Below are 18,548 nucleotides of genomic sequence, written 5' to 3'. Positions count from 1 at the left end.
ATTTTCATTTCCTATACAAACAGCACAGTGCAACCCAACAAACCAAAACCATATATTCCAAGCCAGACTCACCTTTGACCAGCTGCCAGTGGCCCAGTCTGATGGACAGGGGATGTGTGTATTGCACGAGGATAGTGACTCGGGTTTGGGCATGTGTTCGCATTCGCTGGGCTGCAGGGCTCTCTGCTCCTCCACGCTCACTGCCTGGATGCAGAGCACTGTCCTTTTAGCCAGGCCCGAGCTTCCGCAGCTCGCTGAGCATGTCTGCCATTCCCCAACCCACCATCTAAACACAGAGACACAAAAGACGCAAAGATTTCCAATTTACACTTTTTCTCAATTGCTTTGGCAAAATTCCCAAATGAAAATGAATATTTTCAAAACTACATGTGCAAACCTATAAAACCACTGAGTACTTGTTCTTGATAGACCTGAATTTCTCATTCAAGTCCTAGCACATCTATTCAAGAGGGAGTACACTTGTCTGCAATTTGCACAATTCCCAGCCGAATACATCCTGCTGATGAAAACTGATTATGTTGCTTCTCAGCTGCATAGTTTTACTCTCCAAAACGTGTGTGAAGTTTTTCATTGTGTCAGTGATCACATGCATAATAGTCTATTCAATTATCAAAATCTGTCAGGCATTAATTCTTATCTGCACGGAGGTGTACCTTTGATGGATTTAATCATACATCAAGATCATTTATATGATTAGATAAACAGAATTTACTGGGATCATTAAGGATTGGTTTATTAAGTTGAGGCAGTGCTCACTATTTTTTTTGCATTTTCTATCAGTTTAGTATGTTTGCTTCTTAATGTCGTATATACTGCACTCAGTCCTCAGCATCATTACTTATTTTAGCCTTGGCCCATGCATTATCTCTTTCTCTGACAGAGGATGAGATATATTCATTAAACCATGGGCTGTCTTCACCACTGACTCTAAGATATTCTCAGAGATTCATACCTATTAATTAGGGCCAAGAGGGTCCAAGACGCTATTATACAGATCATGCAAAAGGCTCGCTCATTAAAATGTTTATAATTTCCTATAAAAATGTATCAGGGATTAGCCTTGTTGTTGTTTTTTTTAATCACTGGCAACTCTACAATGAACACAGATATCATTGCTGAATATTCCAGCTGCAGAGTATTAATGTAGAAAGTCTGTAAGATGGTGCATAAGCATTGGTCTCAACGTCTCTGCTTGCTGCAATAGATGCTGCTTGTGGTGACAACACAGCAGAATATTGCAGGGGAAACCTGCTTCATGTAGGAAGATATTTCCCCAGTTGCATTGCAAAGGTAAAATCTGTGGCCACACGGGCAAGAGCGACAGGACCTCCAGTCCAAAGCACTCCAGCTTTAATGTTTTATGTAAAACCTTGTCCAAAACTCAAACATGGATATTAGGAACGTTTCCAGGGTCCAGTGACATACCGAGAAAACATCTTGACATTTTGACCAAATCGGTTTACACAATGCCAAAGCAACTTTTAATTTTGAGGGTACTGACTTTACAAGACTTTGTTTTGATCCATGAATTAAATGTTTTGATTGTGTTATGACCTTTTGCAGGTAAACTTTGGTGTTGTGCTCAAACATATGAGCTGTTTTGACAAATGCACCTAGAGCTTTGATTATGTTAACACCGTTTCAAGAAATGAGCCAAAACAATTGCTTGGAAAAACTGTAATGGAACACTGATGATGGAAAATGGCAATATATTACAACTGTGCAAATGTAGATGACTCACACATGCAGCTTTTCAGGGCTATGTTGTAAAGTTTCACTGATTATGATTTTATCGGCCTCCAGCACACAATGTCCACATTGTGTCCTTGGGGTTTTAATATGTTTGATGGTCAATAGCAATAGCAAAGTTTTGCTTCATAAAATGGGGATTTTTCTGTCTCTGAGCCCTGACGTACATTTTCAGCTGCCCAGTGATGGATTACATTGTTAGAAGCCAAACACCAACAATACAAATGAACAATCATTATTAAAATGCTTACCCTGTAAAAGTGCGATAGAGACAGACAGTAGAACAGATTGGCAGCTTTTGCTAAAAGTTTGCTCATGCGTAGAGGCTGTGAATGCTGCCGATATGTTTGTTTCAAAGCTCAGTTTTCAATGTCATTATTTAAAAATGACATTTGGTAGAAGAAAGTGTGAATTTTTCATGTGGTGTACCACAACAGCTGGCTGGATTGGAAGCGTAGTTGAAGCACTGAGCTGTGGCTAATTAGCCACGCAGTTATTTGTCTACTGCGAAACAAAAGCTCACACAGAAAGTTAGACATGTACATAATAGTCATAAAACAATTACACACAAATAATCCCACTTAAAATGACTGATTTCTAACATGAGGAATGAATCACCTAGAGATGAAAACACAATGAAGCTCCTCTCATTCACTGATGATGTGCACAAGGCAGAGCGTGCGTGCACTGTTACTTGAGTTTTGTGTGGGATTGGTGGATCACCACCAACAATGAAAATAAAAAATATTTTTATTTCCATTTTCATTTAATGAGTCATTCTTACAAACATTTTTTTTGTGATTATTTAATGTTGACCCCCCTAAATTATGCAAAGACTTTTCAACAACATGGACATTGTCCTTTCATCTTTATTTGTAACATCCACAGACAAAGTGGACGGAGGCTCAAGCTTGGTGCAATGGAACTGATGCTGATTCACTGAGCTGTTTCACTACTGATACTACCACAAGTTAACAATCTGCACTTTGATGCAATAAAATGTGTGGGAGTAAGAAAATCTGAGTAGTGACTCTGGTGGTGGTGGTTCTTTGATCTCAGTCATTTTTCTGCTGTAAAATCATAAAGTAAACCTCTGACTTTAGGAGTTACTGTGTGTGACTTGGAGTTTGGCAGCTTGGGTTGTTTGCTTCCCCGCATACTGCCAAGTGTTTGCTCCTATTTTTGCCTCCGAGTGTGTATCTATGAATGCTGCTGGTGTCATTTTGTAAATAATGTCAACTCACATTGCTGGACATGGATCCTTGTTACAGTTGGTCTGGTTATCGTCAGGTCGGGTTAAGGGGTCACAGAAGTGCTCCTCCACTATCCCAGTTGTCTTTTCCACACAGTGAACAATCTGCCTCTGAACACCTGGAATACCAGTGAGAAAAGAATCTATGACACCAAGCGGACCACAGGTAGGTAAGAATTAAAGAGAAATAACACTGCTGAATACTGTTTTCAAAGTGCATATTACCGGTTCATTGAAAATTAACATAAAAAATGACAATGGTAAAAAATTCTTTTTAATCCACACTTTCAGTTAAGTCAGTATAACATTTAAATACACATCTTACACTAATGCAAGTAACACAGAATCACATGATCAAAATTTAATTTTCCTTCCTTCAGAAAATTCTAAACATTTCCATCTAAAATAAGATTAATTGGACAGAAACTGATTTCTGTCTCTATCACACTGAGAAGTGTCACATCAAGTTTTCAGACAGCATTACACAAAGCAGTACAAAAAAGGACCCGTCTCCATGGGCTGTAACAGATTTAATCTCCTCCTGTGATGCCTCTCTCCATCATTACTCTTGCCCTCCTGAGGGGATTTCCACCCCATCAGAGCAGGAGAAGCCTCTCACCTCTCTGTGGCCTCTGCTCAGTGCCTGCTGAGGGCCACCATGCGTGTCTGATAGCTAATTTACACCTTCAAAGACATCTCTTAAAGGACAAGACAGCTACGATAGATTGAAGGCCAGATGGTGGCAGAAAGAGAAAAAAAAAAAAGTTCAAAAAAACATCGAGAGCCATAGTGATTCCACGGCCTTTCTGGCAACATTTAAGAGCTACTCGAACAAATACGGCTCTGTGATCTCGCACTGTGGTGGATATTGAGGTCTAATGCATTTTGTATGGGCAGGTCTATTTAAGGCCTATTTTTCACTCTGCCAGCACTGTTGCTGCTACACAAATCCTTTATCACATACTACTCTATAACACTGCTGTGCAAAACTATAGCTGTTGCTCTCATGGCATTTATAGTAATGAGTTTCACCTCCAAACCTGTATCCAACTCTGGGCTCTAAAGATCACAACACATTTTAAGGATTTTTTTTTTTTTTACAAACCCACAAAGACTAGCCCACACACAAAAATGAATTCCACGAACATGCACAGATGTTTAGCTTTGGCAGTTAGTAAGAAGAACGTTGAACAGACTGAAACAGATCAAAATCGTTTAGATAATTTATGCTGCGCGAAAAGGTAGGTAATAGAGGGAAAACTAAATTTGCTGGGGTGACAGAGAGAAAAGAGCAACAATGACTATAAAACTCTGCAAACAGCTGGAGGTGGGAAAACTTCCAAAAGAGTTAGGTGAACCCCAGATAAGTTATGTCTCTGAAAACAGATGAACTAGATGAATATATATTTATTTAACTTTGCCTTTGCTTGCTCTTTTGGCTATTTCGCCTGTTCAGCAGTGAACTGGAGGATGGATCAACAGAGTCTATACCAAAGACAGCAGTCCAGAAAGTGAAGCTTGTTTCTATAGCAAGAACTGACATGATCATATCGAACACTTGTTTCAACTGCCAGGCAAGGCTGCTGTCTTTGAAAACCCGGTCTTTCATTTATACAACGCTAGTTCCACAAAAGATTAACTGCGGTCACATGGGATGTGCTTTCAAATCCTATGTTCGTACATCAGAACAGGACCAACAGTTCCTTTGTTTTCCTTTCAGTCACACTGTAAAGCCCCTAATTGATCTTCAAGCTTCATCAGCAAGGTCAAAACCAGCAGCTCTTATGGTGGATCAGACAGATCAAACACCACACTGAACGAATATTTACTTGACAAATAGCTTAATAAAGAATTACAGAAATAACAGAGAGTGCATACAAAATACATCTTGTATTGACTTGTGAAGTTGCTTTAATCCTCAATTATTGACACATCCTTTTATTCTGCTCATTAGTGTTTTGTTAGTGTATTGTAATTTTAACCGTTGCATAAACAGTTGCATTAAAAATGATCTTTGATAAAAGGCACAAGGCCTGTGTAAACAAAAGCCTGAAAAGAGAAGTGATAAGAAGCATATAATCACTGACTTTAAATTTTGCTGCATCTGCTCCAAAAGAAGTAGAAACCTGACAGTCCTTCTTTTTTGCCTGATGACAAAGTTGTTGCTTTTCATGGAAAAAAGATAAATACTACTTAACAATACTTCCTGGAATAGTTGTCAAGTGTTATCCTACTGAATTTGAATTGGAAAGGTCAAGGTTTTACCTTCCTTGTTGGAGAGCGTATTATTTGGAATGATTATGAATTGAATTTCCACGCACTTCTTGACACGGTGTGGCACTAAAATGACAAGTAGTTCTCAGACGTTTGCTTTCAGTGCACCATTTTATTCTTATTTTGATGAAACTCCTATTCTGTTGCACCTCTCATCCCACCCTTGCGACATATGCACTGCACATGGCACAAGAATGCCAAGTAAAGAAAAATGAATTTCAGAGCCAGGAAAACATAGCACCAGTCTATCAAATCAATGTGCCTGTTTGTGTTTCAGATGCCATGAACACAGGGCTGTTTAGGACTCTGGGACACGCTTTCAAAACTGTCTAGCTTATTTCTCTATATGTCTTTCTTTGAATACCTACCAAATTATTTATGGCAAAACCTTAAGCTGTTTGGTTCTCTTACCTGTTCCACAGGTAACACTACATTCAGTCCATGAACCGTATTTCCAGAAGAAAACTGACACAGGTATGTCGTTGTCCTGTGAGACATTTCGACTGATTGTGTACTCGTACCGCACTCCTGGATTGGTCTCCTGAAAGAGAAGCTGTGACACACAAGACACCGTCCAACAAATTCTGCAAAATGTACAAAAAACTAACTGCTTGGCAAAATATTCCCAGGAATAAGAAACTAATTCACTAAAAAATATATTTTGCATATTTGTCTTTCCACCTTAAGAGACAGCTTTATCTGGACAGCATTTTCAGTCCCACAGCAGCTTGAAAGGAAGGTCACATACAGAGGTAGAAAAGTAAAGTCTCATTAGGACATTAAGACAGCATAAACATTAAGTGAAACAGTTAATCCCACCTGAATCCACAGCGGCTCCATGGTGGGCCCCGGAGACGTTAGGTTTTCCAGGTGTCCTGTCCTCACATAAGTGAATACTGTCCCAGCTGCCTTGTACTCTCCATTCCACTGGATCGTCCAGCCACCGTTCAGAAAATACTTGTTAGGGTTGTCACTTCTTAGCGCCAAGAAATTCCCCGCTTCAGCCACCTCCTCAATCCGGATGTCCCAGGCTCCCTCTGGAATCAGTCCAATATCTACATAGCCTAAAGGACATTACATTTTATATAAGTGAATCTGAAACAAAGGGTATCCTGGTTAACAGTTAATAGACAGATTTACAGTTAAAGAGACAGAGGAGAAAAATGAAACCTTGGAATGCTTTAGACAAACATTTACCAAAGGAAAAAGCAGTGAGGTTTTGTTTAAATTATCACCCATATTTCTGAATTTATTTGCAGTCGCTTTGGTTTTGGTTACTAAACAGTGGAGTAAATGGAACCTACACATGGAAATCTCCCACTGTTTTCTTTTCTAATTGTATCTACAGTGATTTCATTCTGCAGTCCCAACATAATAACATGCTGTACGTCCTTTTTTCTGTAGCCAGAACAACAACATTGAAGAACTTCACAACTGTTAAAAACACTTATTTGAGAGGGTATGATCCTTTTTTTCACAGCAGACACTTTTCTTAAATCAACACAAAGGTGAATGCGGAAGTTTTGTACCAAACAATTTGATCACTATCTGTTTATGACTGGTCTGCTAACCTGATGTGTAAACAGAGTGACTGGCTGTTATGAAAACAGCTGTGACGTAAATATTATTGCATGATTTGTAATACTGTAGATTATTCAGGCTTCCTGTGGAAACAGGATTGACTAATAATGAGTCTAACGTTTTGAATAAAATAGGGTGACTTAAAGTGTTTCCCAAATTGAAATTATTTGTGTCACATTCTGTGAGTGTTAACAGGTGCCAGGTGTTTTTTTTTCTTTTTATACTCTTACTAAATAATTTCTACAGATTTGTCAGTTGAGATACTGTGCATTGTGAGAAATTACAGTCTCATAAAAACATAGCTGGAGTGTGTGAGGTTGTCATTTTGTTATTCACGCCTGTGCTTTTCCTACTGTAACATGACCTACTGCTAAACCCAAATCAGTCAGAAACATACCAAGTCCTTCACTCTCCTCAAATGTTCTCTTCACAGTTGTGCAGGTCGAACCATTTCCATGGCACACCCCACAGCGATCCTCTACAGCACTGGAGTCAATCACATAGTCACAGCCTATATTCTGTAACACACATGCAACAAAATAAATTCCACAATGCAATATATAGTTGAGATGTTGCAGTGATAACACAACAAAGGCAAAATTAGACACCAGACATTATGCTGCCTTTAGGGGACTGAACATCCCTGATCATTTCCTTCATGAGGGATTTAAATCAAAGCCAAATGTTCTTATCTATCATTCACATAAAGATTTGATAAGCCTTTGAACAGGATGTGCTCATGCATACATGACTTTGTAAAAGCCACAAAAAAAACATGTATCTTTGACTTGCTCAGATATGGCAGGTGATGCAAGTGAAAATCCCTTTATATTGTTCTGTGCTGCTTGCTCAGTACTGTCACACCCCATACTGTGCTGCTGCTCCCACCTGGCGCAGTTAAAGGCACAATATGTAACACAGAAAACAACTAAAGGCAGTGCTGGAAGAACTACTCTCATTTTCACTTATATAAAATTAGCAAAGCTACAGTAAAGAAATATTCAGCTTCTCTTGAATTACATTTGAATACTTTATTTATAACTAAATAAATATTATACTTATTTGGCCTTTGATGTTACAGCGACTCTCCAAAACATGAAATGAGGCAGGTAAGGTAGGAAACGTGAGTGCCTGACAAAAATGTCACAAAATGTCATGAAATCAGAGCCCAAGGTCTGTGATTACTGTCCACTAAGTATCCAAACAGTGTCTGTATCAGTGACTGGCATTTTGGCCCAGGGAGATAGACAAGAGCAGGCTGTTATCTTGAGAGATAACAAGCCACCACGTTTTTCCACCAACGAGCTCATTTTCATGCAGAATGTCAAATATACAACACCCGCCTGCAGAGAAAACAAGGTGAGGGTCAACAGAACGTACTGCATGACTAACAAAGCACCAATGCAATAAACAAAATACAAGAAGGGAATAATCAGTTAATCTTGTTTGGGCGGGGGGGGGGGGGTGAAAAACTGAAGAAGAGACAAAAAAAAAAAAGACCAAAAACATTTATCAGAGAATATGTGGAATAGCAGACACAGAGCTGATACCTTACAGATGCCACTGATGCACATTTCTCTGCTTTTGTTGCCTTCATAGCACGGTGTCCCATCGGTGACGGCATCCCGCATCTTTTCAGAAAAATGCTCATTCAGTGGACGGCAGTGCAGCTCACAAGGGTTGACTGATTTGAGTTTTAAGAGAGAGCCAACAGAAAAAGAAGATAGTTATGATAAGGATGAACGTGTGCTGTACACTAACCACCAAAGGTGCTCTGCTAAGTACTCTCCTAAATACTGTCACAGCCTGAGTCATGGTCGATCTGCTCACCTCTGTTGATGACTGCTTCCCACTGGTAGAACTTTCCCTTGTATGGCATGGTGTTAAAGTGACTACACTGGATGTCTCTGAAGGTGGGCAGGTCATAAGGACATGGTGTGATGTTACAGACCTTGTACCTGCGTCGTTCTCCCAGACAATACTTCCCTCTGTACTTCGGACTGTAGGAAAGTCAAAGACGTTATTTCGGTGCTGCTTATGTTAAAAACTTTGTGATATGATGGAAGCTGGTGATGTTTTAGTATTTTGTGTTTGAGCCAATGTTTGAATTGATAAGCATGAAAAGCTTTGTTTCATTTAGGTCAGTAGCTGGTGTTTTGCTAACACAGGCCGACTGAACAAAGTGGCTGTGAAAAGATTCTCGCTCTGAGCAACTGTTTGCATTTTGCAGGGTGACACTGAAGCTAATGAACAGTTGCATTACATAACTGACACATTTGAGCTAATGCTGAGCTAATTATTCCCAAACTACTGCACAATGTTTTGATTCCCTAAGTGGCAAAAATCTCTAAGTACAATTGGCTGGTTTACTTAAATGTTTAAACTGTTTTCAAGACTTACTGATATCACATTTGAGTTAATCCAGTAAAAAACCATATATTTTTTTTAATCTCACACAAAAAAGTCTAAAAAAAAAAAAAAAAAAAGGAGGGACAACTTTTCTGTCCTGAAGGAACTAATCTGTGGTAGAGCCAGACTGATACAGGACTGTAAAGGAAAACACTGATATCAATATGTGAGAACTATAAAATATAGATATGTGCTGTTATTGGTATAACAGCAGATATATTTTTTCCTTTTTTATATATATATACATAGCAGAAATAAACTAAGGCTAAACTAAGGTAAGGTAAAGTTCAGATTCAGAGCGAAACATAATATCTGTTCATTTTATTTGCTCAGCTTTATTTAAAGACAAGAAATCCTGTCAGTATTTTAAAGTGTATATATTGCTGAAAAACTTACACTGGGTTGTCACAGTCTCTCTGGGCACTCTGGACACCAGCCCCACATGTCCTGGAACAGGCTGACCACTCGCTCCAGGATGCCCAGCCCCCATTTACGCTCTCAGGGTTAAATCCAAACACTACACACTCCCCACCGAAACACCACTGATTTACAAAAAAAAAAAAAAAGTTTCATCATCTTGTTCTTAAATGACAGGAAATTAATGCATCATTATCTTGTATAGCTGTGGCCCATTCACTGTAAAGTTTCCATTTTGTCTGAAATACAGACAGTTATACAGTAATAGCTTGCACTCTGTATATGATGATACACTACACATCTCCAGATTTCACTATATGTATATATTTTCTTTTCACTTTCATTGACAGCTGAAAAGTTAAAGTTTTATCAGGTCCATTTCATCGTTTTTCTCTCTGGTATTTTACTTTTTCATCTGCACATAGCACTGTTCAAGGTTCAAGATTTCTTTATCAGCAGCCAAGAGTAGATTTGTTGTGCAGATGGGAGATTCAGCATTCCAGTTAAATAACAAGTGACACAGATTCAAAAGATGTTGAAACAAAATACGTTAAAACAAGTATCATCACAATAGCAAAAGAGAGCTGAGAGCTTTGTTTAGCAGTGAGATGGCCGCAGGTACAAAAACATTCCTGTATCGTTTTGTTCTCTGCCTCGGGCCTCAAACCGGAGCTGGAATTTGCTATGTGAGGGGTGGGAACAGTGCTGAAGAGCAGAGCTCACCTTACCCTGCTGCTTACAATTTGGTTTAAAGATTTTTTTTAGTTTTTCAGAGACAAGTTGCTGATCCATGACACAAAGGAAAAAGAAGGATTGATTGAATCAAAGTCTGATAAAAGTCAATGTGAAAATGGGCTACTTTTCTAAGACGAGACAAGCACTAATGTCCCTTTTTACACACGAACTCAGTTCTTATCAGGTCAAATTAGAGTCTTTAACTGTCTTGATACTTGTAGCTTACAAAGTGGTTTGTAATGATTGTAGTCTCACAGCTTGAAGCACGAGTTCTGAAATCTATGTTCATCTCCTTTGTCGTAGAAATGTTTTACTCCAAGAAAGATTTGTGACATCAGGTGACAAACTGACTGGTCTGTGTTTGTGTGCGGAATATAAAATAAGGGAAGAAGGACACAGATCTGAGATTAGCCAGTAGAAGAACACAATGAATGTGATAAAATGACATTCACTTTCACCCTTTCACAGTTGTTTGTCCAATAAAAAAAAGAAAAAATCCATTATCCAGCCCAGCCCGACTGTGACTCAACACAAAATGCTCTGTCAGAGTCATGTCTAAAATGTGGGGTTGGACAGTGTAAAAGGCTGAGGAAAAAAAATCAATAAACAGTAATCTAGCAGGGGTTGTGTTTCCCTTCTGATTGTGAACAAAAGGTTAAATAGGTTGATTGTAGCATCCTCAGCTCCTCCTGTGTGCCCTATAGGCAAGTTGCCCAGTGTCAAGTGTATACTCAGCTTCCCTTGAAAGCTCTGTCTTCACAACCATTTCAAAAGGTTTTTGTTACAAGTGATGTGAGGGTGACTGAAGTCATTAAAAGCTTTGGGGCTGCCACTTTTAATAACACGGGTGATCAGAGCTTGCTTCCACAGGTTAGGTGGTGCTGATTGTCTTTAAGTTCACATCTAAGTTCCTCAACTTCACCAAGTCAAATTGATCAAATCTCAGGTAGAAATTACCAAAAGCACTGGCAAATTCACTGTCTAACCTGAAGCCATCCATATGCCTACGATTGTTTTTATGCTTTCTATTTCAGTTTTATACCTTTGTTTAGCCCTTAGGATTTAAAAATTCACCTCCCTTTTGGCTGCATCAGTGAGTTCATCAATGTCCTTACAAGAGCCTTTAAACATCTTCCAGTAGGTGCAGTCAAAGCAAGTCAGAGGACAAGCAGCGGATTCCTCAGACCAGATTTTAACCTCTTTGTTGTGGTTGACAGAGCCTGGGGGGGGGGACAGGTGGATTGCTTTATATGCTCCCTTAACTGTACCGTAACAGAGGTCTAAGGTCTTATTCTGCCGATTCTGATTGGATAGGTAACATATCGGTAGAAGTTGTGGAATAGAACTGCTGAGTAATTTTTAAAACTAAGGTTTTGCACAGTGTTGTATAGTGGAGAAAGCCCACTTCACCATAGCAATCTACCTCTTTTAACATCATAAAACTAATGAATACACTCCAATGAAATATAATTAACTTTCAGGTGAAACAAGCAGAAGTGCTATGGCATTTAACAATTCCAGCTATTTAATGAGCGTGTCTTTTGGTTAGAGATGAAACTACATTAACCTAAACTTAATTAATCATGAGAGGAGATGTGTCAGGTCAGGATATGGGTGACTTCACAACCTCGGCTAAACAGTTTCCTCAGGGAAACCCAGAAAACTGCTAACTAATTGCTTTGCCAGAAAAAAATAGAAACCTTAAAGTAACATTACTTAGATGAAGGCTTTATTCGCTTTCATTCATTTCACCTCGCTGCCATTAGTGTGTGTTGGTACAGTTTTCTGTTTACTATCCTAATGGTGTACAGAAAACTACAATCCTTCTCTTTCAGTGTTTCTAATTATATTATTAAAGAACAGTGTTGTGGTAACAACTTAATTATTTACAGCCTTCTCTTCACAACGGTGACTTACATATTGAGCAACATGGTCACACAACAGTCTGAAACAGACCAGCCCTTTTTCTACATGTTGACTGCTATGAATCTGGCAAAAGTAAATACTGCAAACAAGAAAGACTCCCATGAACTAAAGTGCTTCCCTTAATCAAACACTGACAGCTGTCAAAGATGAAACCGGCATTCTAATCACAGTCCCCCGTATCTCATTCCTCTCACGGTCATGAAACTGAAGACGTACCTTATCCTCACCACAACTGGTCCCATCCACAGCCCCATCCAGCTTTGAGTGGCAGGTTGTTCCCACAGTGCACCACAGAGTGCTGCACACATTCTAGGAAAGCAAAGAGAGATTAACATATTACTTCCACAACCTGTTTGCCTTTCAAACATGTTGTTGTTTACAGTCAGTTTGTTTTCACAAGGCTTCCGCAGCACACAAGCAGTGGTATTGTACAAAAACGTTCAATGCCTTTTTTTCCCACTCAGATATACAGTAAATAGGCTTAATCACTGCATTTGAACCCGAAATAATAATGTGCGTATTCAGTAATCTACTATGTAATTGGAAGATTGCTTTGCTTTTAAAGTTTGTTTAAAAAAAACAACAACTAATATTTAGTGCTCTTCTATTAGTTATTATAGCTGCAGGTGTTTTATGTAATAAATGTAGTTTCTAGATTTTCACTATACATGTTGTATTTGTGTTGTTTTCTCCTCTGTTAACCCAGGCTTTTCCCTGCATGTTTACTTACCGTAAGAGGTAAGAAAGTGAATAAGCATATTTCCCCAAATTCTAAACTATTCCTTTAAACTTATGGTCACCCTTTAATTTCAAATAATACTTGACACTTTCCTATAAAACATCTGATGCAATCTTCGTACTATCCTCTCATGTTACAGCTCATGCATATAACAACTTTTGAAAGCCTTTTGAAAATGTATACAGCACAGCACACACTAAGAAACACATTTACCAATTTAACAACACATATAAAGTATAAAGAAATATGCAAGGAACAACAACGTATTTCCGTATTTGCTTATATCATCTCCGTTTGCATTTGTTTTCTTTAAGTGAATTGAGCTCTCAGGGCCACACATGTGAAATTTCCAACAGACCAACCTGTATTTGCAACAATAATGAATCAGAAGACCAAGAGGGAGATGTTTATTTCCTACAGTGGTAACAATCTGTGTGTCAAGACTGATAACACCAAAAGGTTAAATGTACTGTTTATCAAGGAGTTCCTGGCTGATTGGCACAATTGTCTAGGCCCATTCTTGTTGCTGTTGCTTGACATTTGTGATGAATATGTGGAGGATATTTTTCATTTTGGCAAAAATCGTCATACGATAGGATGATTTTTCAGATGTAGATGATTTTAGCATTTCAACTTTCAAATGCAGTAATTAACCGTTATCTGTGAACAATATTTAGCTGCTTTTCCGATTAATAATATGCAACTAACATAAAGATAAAGATTGGGAAAGCCATGCAGTTCAGATTTTCAATGCAGAAATAAACTTCCAAAAGAAAAAGAAAGGACACAGTGTCTGATCATCACATTCCACAGGAACTTTGAAAGACCAGCCCTTCTAAAAACAAATCTGTAGAGCTCACAACCCGGATCTGATTCTCCCTGGCTTTCCGCATGGTTAGTTGAGCCATACCTGTTAGGAGATTTATTAGGACTTTCCCTGACATCCTTCTCTGGCTGCATCTCATGAAAACAATAAACAAATCAATAGAGAAAGCCCCCAAATCCCAAAACTACCCATACATTGAGAAATGTATATAATCCCTTTAGACAACTAGACAAAACAATCAGATGTGCGCCTTACTTTGTCTCCACAGTTTTGTCAAACTGCAGCCCTGCCCAGTGAATATGTCCAGGGGGCTATACTACAAAGCTATTGTCAGTGTAAGCTCATGTTTAAAGCTCTTTGTGAAACTTGGCACAAGAGCAGCACCTGGAGAGAGGGTCAGAATTCACAACCATAGTATTTGACTTTACACAGTAACAAGTATGTGCTGCCTGGACAAATATAATTTGTGTTTAGTATCTACAAACAATGCATCATTTCTTGGGTAGCATGACATCTTCAGAAGATCAGCATCAGTTAGTTTAAATGCTAGAGATAAAGATATATACTAAAAGTTCAGAGTAGAAGTACAGTGGAGAAGTACAGCTTTAATTGGCAGACTTGAATGACAGTTGGTTCATACAACACAGGATAAACACAACTGACCTTTGCAGGTGTTAGACAGTACCAGAGACAGAGCCAAGTTCCTTTGCAGATGATTGACATGCTGAATGAATGAATGACTAGACAGAATGAAGCGAGAGACGAGTAGGTCCTCATTTTGTTTCTTATCATGCTCTGCTCGCATGCACATGATGACTCACATTTACTTGATTTGCACTAGCACACAGCAAATGACATTCCTGCCAAGTGCAAGACACGTGACAGTAAAAGAAGAGCACGTCAAATCAAATATATCAAAGACATAACGCACGTTTCAGGAAGGAAGATGGCTGCTAGTTGATGTAAACAATGAAGATTGTAAACAATTTAAAAAAATATCTTTCCAAGGATTCTGTGCGGAAGGAAATGCATTCAGCATGTCAGCTAGGTCTGAAGGACACACACCATAGATTTTTTTTGAGGGGGTGGGGCGGTAAAAATTTTATGGATTTTTTGACAGTACACCAGCCCTCTGATGTGGCGGCCCACCGGGAGTTGTCCCAGTATGGCCAGTCCGACTCTGCAGCAAGCTGATGGTGTTATAAATCTGTAAACATCCCACAGTTGTTTTTCTGTCCTGGGGGGTTCTTGTAAAACCTGCACATATGGTATCAAATTGTATTTAAAGAGACACTGTGTTGTAAAAATGTATGTGTGTGGTCTCTCTGTTTGTCCAATCTTTTTCCACTCCTGCTGCTATGGCCTAATGTAGTGTATATAAATTATTTATATCTGCTCCAAGCCATAATACAAATTCTTTAAGGCGCACAGCTTTGAAGGCACAGAGGATTTAACTGATGTATAACTTTGAAAAAAAAAATAAATAAATAAAATAAAATGTATGTGAATCAATTCAATACTTCAAACACGCTAACAAGATTCTTCAGGAGTGAGCTTGAATACTGGTTCAAGCCTTGTTAATCTTCCCAGAATCTCAAGCTGGTCCCTGTAATTGCCTCATGCCATGCGTGACCCATGTTACCACCAGCAGCTCCACGGTAAATTGTGCTTATGCAGTGAGTTTAAATCCAGCTCATGTCATAATTCCAGGACTGATGAATGCAGAGACAGGAGTTTCCACTTGCTAAAAGGACATGACAGGTTGTCTGGCCATGCTGTGGTGCTTACAACATGTCAATAAAATGAAACCACTGGGCTGTTAGAAAAGCACATGGGGCCCTTAACTCTATAGCGAGCTCCATCAGATCTGCTCATCTGCTTCAGAAAAACTACCTCCCCCTGCATTTTTCCAACATCCGAGGGGGGCGGGGGGGGGGGGGGGGGGGGGGGGTTAATGTGTCCAATCATTTCTGTAACTTTCTGACACTGACAATCCAACACTGGGTGATTCACACAGAGATTGGTCAGCTATGCAAAGGTGAGAAAGAAACCAGGGCTTGAGCTTCTGTCTCTAGCTCTCTTTTTTCATTCTTGACACAGCAATTTCTGTGACTTTTTGTGTGGGAGAAAAAAAAGTACAGCATTTTGAATGTCTTCCAGGAGAGACTGTCTGAAAATCCTTGTATTTAGAAGACATTGTGTCTCTTCCTGTCTGTGACAGCTGGCTTTTCATTCGGCCTTCCAGTTTGGCCGTTCAGAATAACTGTAAACAATTTCGTCTTCCAACAACGTTGGACAGCACATATACAAACTAGGCTAAGGTTTTGGTTCAAGATCACCTCACTGCTAAAAACATTCAAATAGTCTCAGTGGTGAGACTGCGAGATGCTATCATTACTGATAGACTTGCCTGTCAAAGACCTCACATTTGAAAGGTCACACTCAGCTGTAAAGGTATCATCTGAATTAACATTCATATGAATTGCTAATGGGAAAATAGCATAAAGTGGACTAATATCAGCTCTACCACTAGTAAAACCATTATAAGGTGAGGGTCTATTAAATCTAAACATTCATAAAGAGTAAAAAGCAGTTTAGTATTAAGTGACACTGGTAAAAAGGAAAAAGGTATGTGCTGATCCCCGTCTGGACTTAAAATCTTTAGTACAATCACTGGGATCATTATGGTAGAGGATCGAACCTTGGAGACGTAACTCACTCTCAAACTGGTCTGAAGATGTGTGCAAGTTTTGATAATGACCACGCGAGTGATAACTGAGTGCCAAGGATTGTCGAGGCTGGAGAGCAAGTTTGCCGGCACTGTTCCTGCACCTAAGCTGCTCACATGTTGTCTATTCACAGTAATAAAAAAGATGCTCTCAGCCCCAGAACACATTAAATAATCCATACAGAGCATGTTGTTGACATAGCAGATTGAAGAAGCCGTGTGTGCAGACTCAATACAATAGTGAATTGACCTGCACTGCGGGTAATAGTGGGGAATTCAGCTGGAAATTAAGACTTGTGTCCTAGATTCCTTCAGGACACTGAAAATGTTGATAACTCAATAAGTCTCTCAATAACTCATCCTCGGGCTCCTATTTGTTCAAACACTGGTTTGAATTTTGGCTTGTCAAAATGTTGATCATTGTAATGGTGCAAGGAAGTGTTCACTTTTTGCACACTAGTGTGTTTCTGATTCAATTGTAAATGGATAAAACTGTCATTTCCCCCCATCCATCTACGCTCAATAACCCGTTATGACAAGCACCTCAACAGCATGATGCTGCCAACACCAGGCTTCACCTGAGGGATGGTATTAGCCAGGTGATGAGCAGTGTCTGGAGTTTGACAGACACAGTGTTTGGAGTTGTGCCCAAAGGCTTCAATTTTAGTCTCATCAGATCAGGGAATCTTTTTCCTCATGCTCTCTCAGTCCTTTAAAGGCGCTTGCCCTGTTCAACTCATCACAATTCTATTGGGGAGGTCTAGAGAGAGTTTCTTGGACTTCATGGCTTTGTTTTTGTCCTGATAAGCAATGTCAATTCTGGGACTTTATACACAGGTGTGTTACACTCTAAACTATGTCAAGTCAACTCAATTTGTGACTCCAGTCAAGCTCGAGACTCGTCTCAACAGATTTTGGAGTGCTACAGCAAAGGGTCTAAATACTTTTGTAAATAGGAGATGTCAGTTTTTGATTTTTAATACATTAGGAAAAAATTCTAAAAACGTGTTTTTACTTCATCTTCATGGGCTATGGAGTGTACATTGAAAAAGGCAGTTTTATCCATTTAAAATTAAATCTTCAAAACAATAACACAATAACACAAAACAATAACAATGTGCTATTAACAGTTAATAGCACATTGTTGTATGAACTGAATGCCATCATTAGATGGTAAAATTTGGACACTGTACTGAACACTCAATGGGATGAGGGAACAATGAAGGAGGTTGTGGGGACAAAAAAAGAACATCTTTTATGACAGTTTTAAGAGTTGAAGGTTTAGCCAGAACAAATCAAAACAAAGAGAAAAGAGAAGTTCTAGCAAAGATACGAGAAAGAAAAATACAAAAAACAAGACAAGACAAAACAGAAAAGAACAAATGAGGATAAAAGTCTACAGTGGGGAAGATAAGGAGAATACAAGAAACACACAAGCTTTGTATGGATATATTTAGAGTCTTACGTCCATGTCATCACAGAGCAGTGACCCAGATCCATACTGCAGCCGACACTGATGGGCAGCGCTGTACAGAACCCCAGGAAGCACCGAGTCCAGAGACAGCTTATCCTTCACCGGGGCATCATCAAGGCACCAGCCCCAGCCGCGACTGTGAGGAGTGGGAGGAGGGAGTGGATAGTTTTTTTTTTTTGTTTTTAAAAAGTATTTTATAAAAACAAAAATCTTTTCTACTCTGCCTCTCTCTGCAGCTTATTGTTTCTTTTGTTTCAACCATTAAAAAAAAGTGTCATAACTGTTCTGGACTCATGGATATGCGCAGGTCTATCCCTGGAATTACCCAATATCCCAAATGTAATGCACCTGAAGTTTCTGGCAGAGGATACATGGTTTTGCTTCCAATAAATAGCAGAAATGAATGCATGAATGCAC

General features: G+C 39.1%; 1 protein-coding gene across 1 annotated transcript in view; it reads right to left on the bottom strand.

Moving 5' to 3' along the window:
* LOC121183339 (A disintegrin and metalloproteinase with thrombospondin motifs 7) overlaps window positions 1-18,548 on the bottom strand; it is a 64,023-nt gene that overhangs the window by 17,684 nt on the left and 27,791 nt on the right. Inside the window, exons 9-18 of the mRNA XM_041040381.1 lie at window positions 18,123-18,267; window positions 12,581-12,673; window positions 9,683-9,828; window positions 8,708-8,877; window positions 8,428-8,561; window positions 7,275-7,395; window positions 6,116-6,360; window positions 5,708-5,849; window positions 3,015-3,141; window positions 73-286 (exon numbers count right to left, since the gene is read on the bottom strand). Of these exons, the coding sequence (XP_040896315.1) occupies window positions 73-286; window positions 3,015-3,141; window positions 5,708-5,849; window positions 6,116-6,360; window positions 7,275-7,395; window positions 8,428-8,561; window positions 8,708-8,877; window positions 9,683-9,828; window positions 12,581-12,673; window positions 18,123-18,267 (1,537 nt within the window). The remainder of the gene's footprint in view (window positions 1-72; window positions 287-3,014; window positions 3,142-5,707; window positions 5,850-6,115; window positions 6,361-7,274; window positions 7,396-8,427; window positions 8,562-8,707; window positions 8,878-9,682; window positions 9,829-12,580; window positions 12,674-18,122; window positions 18,268-18,548) is intronic.

Source organism: Toxotes jaculatrix, chromosome 1, assembly GCF_017976425.1.
Source record: "Toxotes jaculatrix isolate fToxJac2 chromosome 1, fToxJac2.pri, whole genome shotgun sequence".
Lineage (NCBI taxonomy): Eukaryota > Metazoa > Chordata > Actinopteri > Toxotidae > Toxotes > Toxotes jaculatrix.
This window is presented reverse-complemented; position numbering and strand designations above follow the sequence as displayed.